Source organism: Salvelinus namaycush, chromosome 34 (genome assembly GCF_016432855.1).
Source record: "Salvelinus namaycush isolate Seneca chromosome 34, SaNama_1.0, whole genome shotgun sequence".
Lineage (NCBI taxonomy): Eukaryota > Metazoa > Chordata > Actinopteri > Salmoniformes > Salmonidae > Salvelinus > Salvelinus namaycush.
The window spans coordinates 4,429,593-4,441,958 of NC_052340.1; the positions used below are offsets into that span (position 1 = coordinate 4,429,593).

The following is a 12,366-nucleotide window of genomic DNA, read 5'->3' on the forward strand; positions in this document are numbered from 1 at the left end:
CTCCACGTGTGAATGGTAGTTTACAATGACAGTTTGAGGCAAATGGGGGTAAAGAGTTTGAAGATACCTGGGGATGGAAGTGGTCTGGAGCCAGGGGAGCGCTGGCACGGGGGGTAGCTGGGGTGCCTGTTCCGTTTGTAAACTTTAGGAGGATTGGGGCTGGAGGGCAGCAGGGACAGGCGGTCGGAGGGCTTCAGGGAGTCAAACGGCTCGGGCACTGGAGACAGGACTTTCTCTGTCAATGAAAAGTTGAAAGCAACCAATTCTTCAGAATACTGCATTGTTGAGGAAGAGCTTACTATTTATACCTGCTGTACCCGTGACAAATAAACGTAATCAATGCGTTTACATACCGGCTACATACTAGACCAAATGCAGTGCAGGGTAAATTTGAATAATTAATAATGCAGTGATTCTGCATTCTGGCTCACACCTGAGATGGGAGTTAAAGGGCTGTGGGAGATGGTGCGGTTCTCCTCTGGAAGAGCACTCTTTAGGTCCGGCTCCACCACGGTGGGTCGACACACCAGGATCCTGCAAGTGTAGACACAGCGCTTCCGGGCATCTAGAGTGCTCCAGTACACCCTGGAACACCTGTGGTGACAGAAACAAACGAATGAATTCAGTCATGTTGCATCGACTCCTTCACATAAGACGTGCGCACTGTGTGTACTTACTGGTAGCCGACGGGGAAGAGTTTGCGCTTGCAATCCGAGAGCTCAGTCAGTATTCCAAGGCAATCGATTGTCATGGAGCCTGCGATGGAAGAAAGGAAGAGTTAAAACCCTTAATCCAAGGAGGCTATTCAGAAACATGTTTGTTGGGCCAGCTAGTGTCTCAAAACTCCACGGGGACCCCTGGTCGTTTCACTAGTAGCACAGCTGATTCACCTAATTCAAGGGCTTGATGATCAGTTGCCCATTTGAATCCGGTGGGCTGCCTAGCTCTGGAATAGATCAAATATGATCAGATAACGGTTGGGGGGGTGGTCGCCGACACAGAGAATAAGCAGAGCCATATATAGTGCGCATCCCTAAATGGCACCCTATTCCCTATATAGTACACTACTTTTGAGGGCCCTGGTCAAAAGTAATGCCCTAAATAGGAAATAGGGTGCGTTTGGGACTCGACCATAGAGATCTCTATACATGGCTGTGAGGGGTAATATGAACATACACACCTATCATCATGTGGATGTTCTCCGGCTGAAGGCCGGTGAGGAACTTCCGCCGCAAGCTGATCCCCTCCAGGTCTACCAGGATCCTCCGTGTGACCTCGAAGCCAGACTCAGACACCACCTGGGAAAGGAAGTCATGCATTTCAAACAAAGTACCTACAAGTGCACCCTTCTCCTCATTTTGACCCAAGCAGGAATTTGGTTTCTATAGATAATGGCTGGGCTGAATGCATGCATGTTGTTTGACCTTTTACCAGTAAACCAGAGTGTAAAAAAACACATTGACATAATAAAAATGAATGGGGAGTTTATCTGTAAGGTTTTCGTATCTTATGTTCTAGATGTTTGTTTGTGTGTGATGCTGCAGGTGGGTAAGGGAAGTGGGCAGGAGAAGATAAGGAAGGAGTTCTGCTTTGCATCTCACCTCTCCTTTGATGAGGTCCCGGTGGCGCTGGCAGTAGACCTTCTTGTCCTCCAGGAAGACACAGTGGCGCTGCCGGGCACACATGAAGTGGTAGTTTCTGGTGCAGGAGGTCAGGCAGCAGCCCACTGTGGCGCCGGGACGCTGGCAGTTCTCGCAGCGCTGCCGAGAGGAAAACAAACGTCACAGGACACTACCATTAGACAGATAAACAACAGCGACAAGGTCATTTTAGTAACAATAAATATACTATCACTGTCTATTTTTAGCAAGAGAGTATGCATAATAGAATGTGATGCATTAGGATCCCCATTAGCGACAGCTAGTCTTACTGGGGTCCGACATAACAAAGACAAAATACTTTACAATTTACATCCATTTAAAATCATTAACATGTAGTGTGTGTGCGCACATCTATCAGTTCCACATAGAAGTCAGTACATACAGACAACAAGTAGGTCACATGGGGGAGAGGCGTTGTGCCGTGAAACCAGGTTTGCTGTTCACATGCACTATATAAGATGGTACGTTTCCTTGAATTTGTTCTGGACCTGGGGACTGTGAAAAGACCCCTGGTGGCATGTCTAGTGGGGTAAGTGTGTGTGTCAGTGCAATGAGTAAGTTGACTATGCAATTTCAAACAATGTTTCTTCTAAAAAAAAGAAAAAGAAAAAAAAAGTAAAGCAGTCAGTCTTTCCTCAACTCTTAGCCAAGAAACTGGCATGCATAGAAGACACATCATGATTAAGTGCAAATTTACAAGTACAATACCAACATATTTTCAAGGGAAACATACACTACATGACCAAAAGTATGTAGATACCTGTTCGAACATCTCATTCCAAAATCATGGGCATTAATATAGAGTTGGTCCCCTCTTTGCGGCTTTAACAGCCCCCACACTTCTGAGAAGGCTTTCCAATAGATGTTGGAACGCTGCTGAGGGCACTTGCTTCCATTCAGCCACAAGAGCATTAGTGACGTCGGGCGATTAGACCTGGCTCGCAGTCTGCATTCCAATTCATCCCAAAGGTGTTTGATGGAGTTCAGGTCAGGGCTTTGTGCAGGCCAGTCAAGTTCGTCCACAACACTCTCGACAAACCATATCTGTATAGACCTTGTTTTGTGCACAAGGGCATTGTCATGCTTTAACAGTAAAGGGCTTTCCCCAAACTGTTGCCACAAAGTTGGAAGCACAGAATCTTCTACAGTGTCATTGTATGCTGTAGCGTTAAGATGTCCCTTCACTGAAACTAAAGGGCATAGCCCAAACCATGAAAAACAGGCCCAAGCCCTTATTCCTCCTCCAAACTTTACAGTTGGCACTATACATTCGGGCAGGTAGTGTTCTCCTGACATCTGTCAAACCCAGATTTGTCCGTCGGACTGCCAGATAGTGAAGCGTGGTTCATTACTCAAGAGAACGCGTTTCCACTGCTCCAGAGTCCAATGGCGGCAAGCTTCACACCACTCCAGCTGACTCTTGGCATTGCGCATGGTGATCTTAGGCTTGTGTGAGGCTGCTCTGCCATGGAAACCCCTTCATGACGCTCCCAACAAACAGTTATTGTGCTGACGTTGCTTCCAGAGGCAGTTTGGAACTCAGTAGTGAGTGTTGCAACTGACAGGATTTTTACACGCTATGTGCTTCAGCAGTCCCGTTTTGTGAGCTTGTTATGGCCTACCACTTCACGGCTGAGCCGTTGTTGCTCCTAGACATTATCACTTACAGTTGACCGGGGCAGCTCTAGCAGGGCTGAAATTTGACGAATTGACTTGCTGGAAAGGTGGCATCCTATGACGGTGCCACGTTGAAAGTCACTGAGCACTTCAGTAAGGCCATTCTACTGCCAATGTTTGTCTATGAAGATTGCATGGCTGCGTGCTCGATTTTATACACCCGTCAGCAACGGGTGTGGCTGAAATAGCCGAATCCACTCATTTGAATGCGTTTCCACATACTAAATTAATATACACTATATATACAAAAGTAAGAATATACATCTAGTACGAATATGTATTTAGGATCATAAGTCTTACCAACTGTTTCCCTCGGATCACGGCCATGTGGACATTTTTCAGAGAGCCATCGTCATCCTCAAACACCTCGGCTGACCACAGGGCACAGTTCACGTGGGTCCACTCGTTCTGCCCGATGTACAGCAGCCTGCCGCCCTCCTGAAACCAGACACACCGCAGACGCACAAAGAACTTAGAAAACACTAAGATATATTTCAGTAACAGGGAATACGATCAAGAGCTGTACCACAACTAATAGCGACTGTGTAGTACAACTTTGACTTACGTTGATGTTATCATCTCCGTACTTGAGACACAGCACACACTGGCGGTTGTCGCTGACGCCAGGGGGTGGGAGCAGCTCAGGACTGTCTTCACGGCTCAGGTCTGAGAGAGAGATACAAGAATGTCACGAACACATCAGCGTCATTTCCTGCAACTGAAATGGTATCAGAAAGTATCAATTGTATACTTAGTGTAGGTGTGTATACCAAATAGCACCATATTACCTATATAGTATATAGGGAATGGTGCACTACTATGGTCCCGAGGCGTTGCCCTTGAGTTGTGTTGAGCAGACTCACCGTGGAGCATAGGGAGTGTTGGAGGAAGTAGAGGTCTGGGCGGAGGGGGGGAGTCTGGGTCTAAGTGGGTCTTGGAGCAAGGGGCCGGGATGATCTTCTTCCTGAGGGGCTGCTCGGCACGGGCGATCTCCTCGCGCTCCTGCCACTGGGCATAGTTGTGGTCCAGGGAGGGGGGCAGCACGGCATTGGGGAGGAGGCCACTGCTGCAAGACAAGTATAGACTCAGACCCTGTTTGAATTCATCCTTCCTGCCGTCCACCCTTGAAGTGTTAACATTGGATTGGTGAAAGCAGGTTTCCTACTGCATTGATTTCACCAATTATATCAATTTAGAGCAGGGAACACAGTACTTCACAGTAAGAATATTTGAACAGGGTCTAACACAGATTGATTGCAATAATTGCACAGGTCACACACACAACCCGTTATACCCAAAGTAACTCTACCCCAAAGCAGTGAATTCGGTCAATATTCAAGAGCATAAACGATCCAAAATGTAAACCCATTTCCAAACCGCACCGTTTATCATCTTCTGAACGACTGACTAATTGGGTTAACAACTTTAATTAGGCAAAACACAGAAAAGTCCAGGTAGCAGATAATGGAGCCTATCAGATATTTATGTAGTAGGTTCTGTTTATTAACTAATATAGATGGACTCTAATTGAACAATTATTTGTTAGTTTACAACTGTACAATTTATGCTCCCCACAAACACCACGAGACCGCCAGAAAGGTCTGAACGCAAGATGGTAATTTTGATGACTCACGTGGTGAGCCTACTATAGTCTACTGTACATGGTAAGCTGGTGCACACAAGTTGTACTTCATGTTTTAGTGTGGAAACAGCTGTGAGGATCTTTCTACAATATTCACAACAGACATAATTACAATCAAAGAATAAAATCACATTTTATCAATTACATGTGGGAAAACGTATTTGAGTCAGGCCAGCAGCAAATGAAAACAGAAAGTGAATTTTCACATGGTCAAAGCATTGCATTTCGTTTTAGCCCACCATCCACACACGGACAGTTTCAGGCCCCAGCTACTGGACTCAATACAGAAACAATGACCTCCACTGCGACCAAAACGACTCGTTTCCCATAGGCTTGTACTATCTATATTATGACAGCACCAGCAGTTAGCTACCAACAGCTGGCAGACGTGTTAAATTGGTTACTTTAGTGTTAATCAGTGATATTTAGATGGCAGACATGAGCTAAATGCGGTAGCTTTACAGCTAGCACAGAGGTTGTAAACTAGCTCTTTCACTTACCCGGTGAAACCGTGAACAATGCTTTGTCTCTGCTGGCTGTTTGTAAGACTTTATAAACCACGTTGTTGGTAGCGACAGCATCAACTTTGAAAAGCAATGTTTCGCTGAAGCCCCCCCTTCCATTGTTGAAAGCCATGGGAGGTTCTCAATGATGAAATGTGCCCCGCAGATTGACGAGTAGATGCCCAATTAGCCCTTTCACAATTAGCCCGCCTCATTCTTACAAATGTATCCCACTTTTTAAGAAGTGTTTCGTTTGCGTGGCCATACTCACATTTGCATAGAAAGTGTTGCTACACAAAGCTTGGCCATCTTGAATACAAATGCAATTGCTAGCTAACCCCATACTACTAGGCAACAACTATTTTTTAACCCACGAGTATATTAAGGGTAAGCATGGATTTTTATTTCCTCACTGTGTAACGCTGACCGCAGTACGTTGTGCGAATATTTCTGAAGTTGAAGCTGATTTGGGAAAAAAAACTCAAACCCAACTTTTATAGAACAATATTACAGTATTATATAAAATAAAATAAACGTATTTAAGAGTTTTCCATTTGGGAATGTTTTCTTGGGATGTTCCAAGTTACTAGATGCGTTTCTGGCATTGAGAAATAGCCGCTACATGCGCTTTAAATATTTTAATTAACAAATGGCGGTTGAACAGAGGGACTAAAATGGCGCGGCAAAAACCGTTGGGTGACCGCAGAGGAGTGTTCAAAGCTCATATATCAAAAAGGGACACGGGGTGGCCCCTTTCTCACAATGGAAGTGGGAGCATGCACAATGCATGAGCTATGGAAAGATGATATCCAGGCACTGGGAAGCAAGAGGAGAGCAGAACATACAGATGGACTGGGCTCCTCAGGTCAGTCAGTGTCATTTGTTTGCACAGATGCTCCCGAGCCTTGTAGGCCCCTATGTATCAGAGAGTACGTTGAAAAGGTAAGTTCACTTAAGTGAGATTAAAACCTTATGGTATGGGCAAATAAAGAAGCCATCAACTCTACTGTTAACCATTAATTGAGTTAGTCGTTTCGATATGAATCAATGCGACAGGCAACATGTGTACCGATCTATTGGTCTTGTGTAGTCTCAGTGATATGTTGCTGTTCACACTCACTTGGTGGAGAATTTGTGCGTTTCCCAGAATCGGGACTCCTTGACTTTGAACCAAGGGAACACGCGCTCCATTTGCTGCAACAGAGACAGGGGGAAAATAGATGTTAAAGGCCCAGTGCAGACAAAAACCAGATTCTCCTGTGTTTTATATACATTTCCACACTATGACGTTGGAATAATACTGTGAAAGTTTAGCTAATGTCCTTTTAGTTAAGAGCTATTTGAAAAGACCACCTTAAATGTAAGCCTGTTTTGGTGGGATGGAGTTTCGGCCTTCCATGGTGACATCACCATGCAGTAAATTAGTTAATAGACCAATAAGAAAGAGTTCCAAACCTCTCTGCAAATAACTCATTTTCAGTTTCCCCTTCCCCACTCACAGTCATAGCAAAATGTATGCTTGAGAAATTGCTCTTGCTAATAACCTATTGTTGACCATTTTAAATTGAAAACATAGTATGGTACTTTATTGTTACACAGAAATGATTTGATATTGAGATAAACAGCTGCATTGGTCCTTTAAAAGGTTCAGCCTGGGACCTGGGCATTTGTTCAATAGTTGAAGAATGAATAGAACTTATAAAATGTGTCAAGAGCTTAGCACCACTGTCTTACCATACGACAAAATCACTCAAATGGCAACAAAAGAAAACGTATAGCTTCAAAATATGTTTATAACCAACATGTAAATATTGTGTATTGTCAGTGCATCCATAGCCGTGTCTATTAACTGGAGAATGGTTACATCTCACCTGCCGTTGGGCTGAAACTGACTGAGGACTCTGACTTTAACAGCTATAGCTGCATCCCAAATTGCACCTTGCTCCCTACATCGTGCCCAACTTTTGACGAGCCCTATGGCTCCTGGTCAAAAGTATTACCCTACCGTTTGGGAAGCAGCCTGTGTCTACCAGCCGAGTCAATCAGGGTGAACACTACTACTACTACTGAAGCTGAGCAAGTTCTCCGTAGGCTAATTCCTGTAGGCTCTCCTCACCCGGATAAAGAAGGACTTGACCATGCTATTGGCTTTCCTGTTCTCCGGCTGCCCGCCGTCTGAGTTGATGGCCGTCTGGATGACCTTCACTATGTCGTCACTGAACTCAAGCTGAAACAAAGGAGAACACACCACACTGAGTGACACACTGCCTTCTATCTCATACCTTACCCCCTCCCTCCCTCTCTGAGTGAACTGCGTTTGAACTCTGAGCGAAGAGAGTTCCCCAGGGCTGAGCATTCATGCCCCTACTCGGGTGTCTGTGGAGGATGTGGCTGTGTATTCATACACACATAGCTAGTGTTGTCACGCAATGCTGGGCGGATGCTGACTGGATGAATTAATTGAAATGGACTGAACTACACAGTTTGAAAAAATGAAAGCTTTCGCAGCGGGAAGTTGATTGAATGTGTTTCGAAGGTGCGAGGTTGTGAGATTACACGAGTGGGACGTGATTTTAGACTCACCACAGACTTGTAGCGCCCCGCGTCCAACTTCTTCTCCACCGACTCCAGGTCGAGGGGCGAGTCATTGGGGGGCGCGACCTCGGTCAGGACCGGGGGGTCTGGCCCCTCGGGGGAGCGTCGGGTGGGTAAACTCTCCGTCTCAGGGTTCAACTCAGGCGGCTTCATCACAGCCTGACGAGAAATGGAGATAGAGCCCCGGGGGGGGGGTTACATCTGTTCATTTGCTCTCCTTACACTTCACAGACATACAAACAAAACAGGTATAATCTGTAGGACCAGGTGTTTTTCATGTGACCAAAACAGCACAAATTCTTGGCCCAAGTTATAGCTGACATTCCAGGGCCAAGAGTTTTTCCTGACCCTGTCACATGAGCAGGTTCTACCCAACAGCCAGAGCTTTAAGTCTTTCTCAAATTGGTCAGGAAAAACCCCTGGCCCTAAACATGCAACACAATATCCCCTCTCCTCACCTGTCTGTAGCGGAGCAGGTGTGTGGAGGTGCGGGAGTTGAGCAGCGCGGTGAGGACCTGGCGCACCAAGCCCTGTAGCTCCTTCTCCAAGGCCGTCCTCCACTCGGCCGGCTGACGCTTCGTACAGTTGGTGCAGGTGTAGGCCACGCTCTCTGGCAGCTTGGACAGCAACTCGTACATCTCGTCTAGTAGTGGGAGACAAGGGAGTAGAGAGGGAGGTTGACTTTACACTAATTTATCGGTTGGTTATCGGTCGATTCGCCGTATCAAAAAGTGTTAACAGGTCCATGCGAAGTAAATGACTATGGAAAGGCATTTTACAAGTGTTTTTGGGTATATCAAAAGAAGTTGAAAATTGATAAACACATTTAAATATATTACCCCTAAGTAGTGAACATACAGCAGCCAAAAGAAAGAACGGTGCCGAGTTCAAATCTCTACCGCTTCATAACAGGAGAGGTGTTGCGAAACAGACAGACTGAAAGATGCCATTGTTTCCAGTGAGTCGAGTTGTGAAACAAGAGCGCCCGCTAACCTGTGAGGTTCTCACACTTGGAGTGGACCCAGTGGTCGCACCTCCCACACTGCATCATCTTGCTGTCGTAGTCGTCTTCGTCATAGCACTTATCGCAAAGGGGGCAGAAGTTACCTGGAAAACACAAGTCATTGTGTCATAGAAAGCTTCTACACACACACACACTCTCCCCCCAAATCCTAATTATTTTCATAGTACTGAGGAGACCTATGCCAGGGTCGTGTTCATTAGGGACCAAACAAAACTGACTGAAACCAGAAGGGGCTACCTGGACTTTGCCAACAAGAAACGTGTGTGTGCTCTTAACTTAAAAATAAATAAATGTTAATTTATAGTCCTGCTTGTGACTTACCTTTAGCAAAGAGTTTGGCACAGTCATGACATAGGGAGAAGTCATGTGACCACTGGGCGTCCCAGGCCTTCCCAGGTTTTGTGGCCCCACAACTCTTACAGCGCACACACTTGGTGCAGATCTGGACACAACAAGGGCACAGAGGAGCGACAATTCATGACAAATGAATTAATGGTTAAACAGAAAGGCAGTCGATATACAATAAACGTTACGTCTCCAGGGGGCAGTTACACCGTCTAAACCTCACCCTAAACTTAACCAATTTTGATCCCTACGCCTAGCCTTAACCTTTGGGTCTACTGGCCCAAATATACACTAACAACAAAAAAAAACATTTTACTGCTTGGATGAGGAAGGATGGCGTGATGCATACCCAGACCCGTTTCTTCTTGGTGGGCCTGGTGGGATGGTTGGGTTCCAGGCACTCGGGGTGATAGCTGTTTCGGCACTTCTCACACTCCAGAAGTTGCTGCTTGGGGGGGGAAGAGATGGAGAGAAGTTAGCAACCTAATTACCCTGGCCTAAAACGTAAATCTTTCTCTACCTCTTGGTGGAAGACATTGAATAGAGCCAGACATAACAGGGATAGTGATAAACCAAATAAGTATTCTCAAACCCCTAATAGCCTTTGTTACTCAGACTCAAATCGTTCGAAAGGGAGAGCCTTACTTTAGTCTTCTGGTGCTGGAGGCCACAGGTGTGGCAGAAGCGACAGCTGCGGCAACACCAGTTCTCCCACTGCTCCTCCAGAGGGCGCTCAGTCTCCCCCAAGCAGAAGAGATGGAAGGGCTCGCAGCACACCTGGCAGAATACAAACTGGAGGAGGAGACGAGGGAGGAGAGTCAGTGCAGCACAGTCAGTATGGTTGAAATTAATAAAATGGGTACAAAAGTGGGATATGTGGTTATAAAAAGGTATTAGACATACCGACAGTATAATTTCAAATGCCCTCACGGGGGCTGCATGCTACACCACTGGTTATAACTATAAATTAACTATCTAAGATGTGCCAAATAAATTATATCCAGCTCAGGGCTCTAGCTATGCATTTAGTTTGCTAACTTGCTAGTTAAGTGGCTAGATCAAGCTTCTTGGTTACAGCGGAGACAATCAATCCCCTCCTGGATTAAGATCCATGTTGCCTAAATTGCTTTGGTAATATCGTATACCCCAGTATGGTACAGAAACGGTATGAAAATCAGTATACCGTCCAACCCTAGTCGTAGCCTTTGATATGTCATATGTTGAATGCTTGAAGTGGGCCCGCTGGTGCTGTCCGGTACAACCCTATGATAGACTAGCGGCATGTCCAGGGGGTTGTTCCACCATGTTTTTAGACGAGTAGCTCACTTTATTAAATTCTTATTTTGAAATACAAAAAGAAGTGCTCCTTTTCCCTCTTTTTGAGAGCAAGGCCAGCCTGTTCTCACCTCTGTTGTTGTGTGTGAGTGAGAGGGTGCGCACAGGAGTAGAGAGAAAGAGGCTCTCGTGACTCACCTCGACATTGCCACTGCTGGCACAGAGGAAGCAGACGACCCGTGGAGTGATTGGCACGGAGGTGAGGAGGCTGAGGCCGCCCGTGGCCCACACGTTCTCCACATCATGGTCCTTCTTAAAATCTACTCTGATTCTGTGCACTCCGTCGCTGGGCACTTTCTGCTTGGCGGTGACCCCAGTCGAGGGAGTGCTCAGCAAGTTTAAAGTACTGGTCTCAAGTTTGGTGGCCAACGGCTTCTGCTGCTAGGGAGAGGGAGGTGGATGAGAGAGGGGTCAGGGATGAAGGCCAAGGGAGTATGCATGGGACTTATGGAATATAAATTGTATATAATTTTATTGTCCATCCAAAGATAGACATTTGCCTTTGGCATCGCCTTACAAAAAGGGAACTGCAGAACATACCTTATCTTTTGGTTTGGTGGGTTTAGGTTGTGGCGGGACAGAGCGAGGAGTCTGTTTCTTCATTTGCTTCCCTTCGGGTACTGAGGGGACACAGGTTATAAGAGTACCAACAATAGCTACTATGCCATTTAGAGCAAATCAGTGTTTTTCAACAGAAATGTCATTATATTATTTCATAGTGTTTACAGCAGGATATACTAGTGTGCAAGGGAAAATACAATGGAAAACAGCTATTTTCTAGCTATTTCACAAAGGGGTAATCCTAACCTTTACAACATGGCTCCTCCTACCTGTGTCTGTGATGGGTGTGGCCAAGCACTGCTGCTGGGGCTTCCTCTTGGCTTCTGTGGGTGGAGACTTGGGAGCCCCTCCTCCCTCCTTTCTTGCAGGCCCCTGGGTGGGCTGGGGCCTCTGCTGCGGGGGCTGGGGTGTTGGTGGGGAGGGGGAGCTCTGGAGCGAGGAGGACGACGAGGAAGAGAAAGGGGAGGAGGGAGGGGTGGGCTGCTGCGGCTTGCGTTCCTTCCTACTAGCAGCACCCATGGGTGCCGTTGCAGGATGTTTCTGGTCTTGCCCATGGGCGGTGGCGCAGCTTGGGGTCTGGGGGGGCTGGTCGTTTGGGGGGGTAGGATTCTCGGCTGGGGGGGACTGCAACTGTGGCAGCGGCTGTTTTTGCTTCTCCTCACCTGGCTTCGGGGGAGGGGTTTCACTCTTTTTGTGAGGGGGCTCCTCCTTCAAAGGTGGCAGGGACGGTTTGAGACTAGGCTCAGTGCTTGTTGGGTCCTTGACTGGGTGTAGCGCCTCCTTTTTTTCTGACAGTTTGTTCTTCTTGTCTTTTTTGCCTAAAAATACAAATGATGCAATCCCGTCAATTACACTGAGAACTGAAGACATTGTGGTTTTATGGGAAAAGGCTTTATTAAAGACACAGACCTTTTCCTTGCTTCTGGAGAAAAATCTTGGAAGGCATCCACTGCAAGTTCTGACACTTTCGGACCCTGTGACGTACACGCATACAGTCAGTCACATATTCAATCATTGTGGGGT

General features: G+C 46.4%; 1 protein-coding gene across 1 annotated transcript in view; it reads right to left on the bottom strand.

The window, feature by feature from the left end:
* Positions 1 to 12,366, bottom strand: part of LOC120029128 (histone-lysine N-methyltransferase 2A-like) — a 47,121-nt gene that overhangs the window by 13,239 nt on the left and 21,516 nt on the right. Inside the window, exons 6-25 of the mRNA XM_038974437.1 lie at positions 12,253 to 12,317; positions 11,613 to 12,161; positions 11,323 to 11,402; positions 10,921 to 11,160; positions 10,093 to 10,239; positions 9,797 to 9,892; positions 9,424 to 9,544; positions 9,072 to 9,185; positions 8,537 to 8,721; positions 8,067 to 8,237; positions 7,600 to 7,710; positions 6,604 to 6,677; positions 4,202 to 4,404; positions 3,904 to 4,004; positions 3,639 to 3,776; positions 1,602 to 1,760; positions 1,181 to 1,298; positions 678 to 756; positions 434 to 594; positions 68 to 229 (exon numbers count right to left, since the gene is read on the bottom strand). Of these exons, the coding sequence (XP_038830365.1) occupies positions 68 to 229; positions 434 to 594; positions 678 to 756; positions 1,181 to 1,298; positions 1,602 to 1,760; positions 3,639 to 3,776; positions 3,904 to 4,004; positions 4,202 to 4,404; positions 6,604 to 6,677; positions 7,600 to 7,710; positions 8,067 to 8,237; positions 8,537 to 8,721; positions 9,072 to 9,185; positions 9,424 to 9,544; positions 9,797 to 9,892; positions 10,093 to 10,239; positions 10,921 to 11,160; positions 11,323 to 11,402; positions 11,613 to 12,161; positions 12,253 to 12,317 (3,074 nt within the window). The remainder of the gene's footprint in view (positions 1 to 67; positions 230 to 433; positions 595 to 677; positions 757 to 1,180; positions 1,299 to 1,601; positions 1,761 to 3,638; positions 3,777 to 3,903; positions 4,005 to 4,201; positions 4,405 to 6,603; positions 6,678 to 7,599; positions 7,711 to 8,066; positions 8,238 to 8,536; positions 8,722 to 9,071; positions 9,186 to 9,423; positions 9,545 to 9,796; positions 9,893 to 10,092; positions 10,240 to 10,920; positions 11,161 to 11,322; positions 11,403 to 11,612; positions 12,162 to 12,252; positions 12,318 to 12,366) is intronic.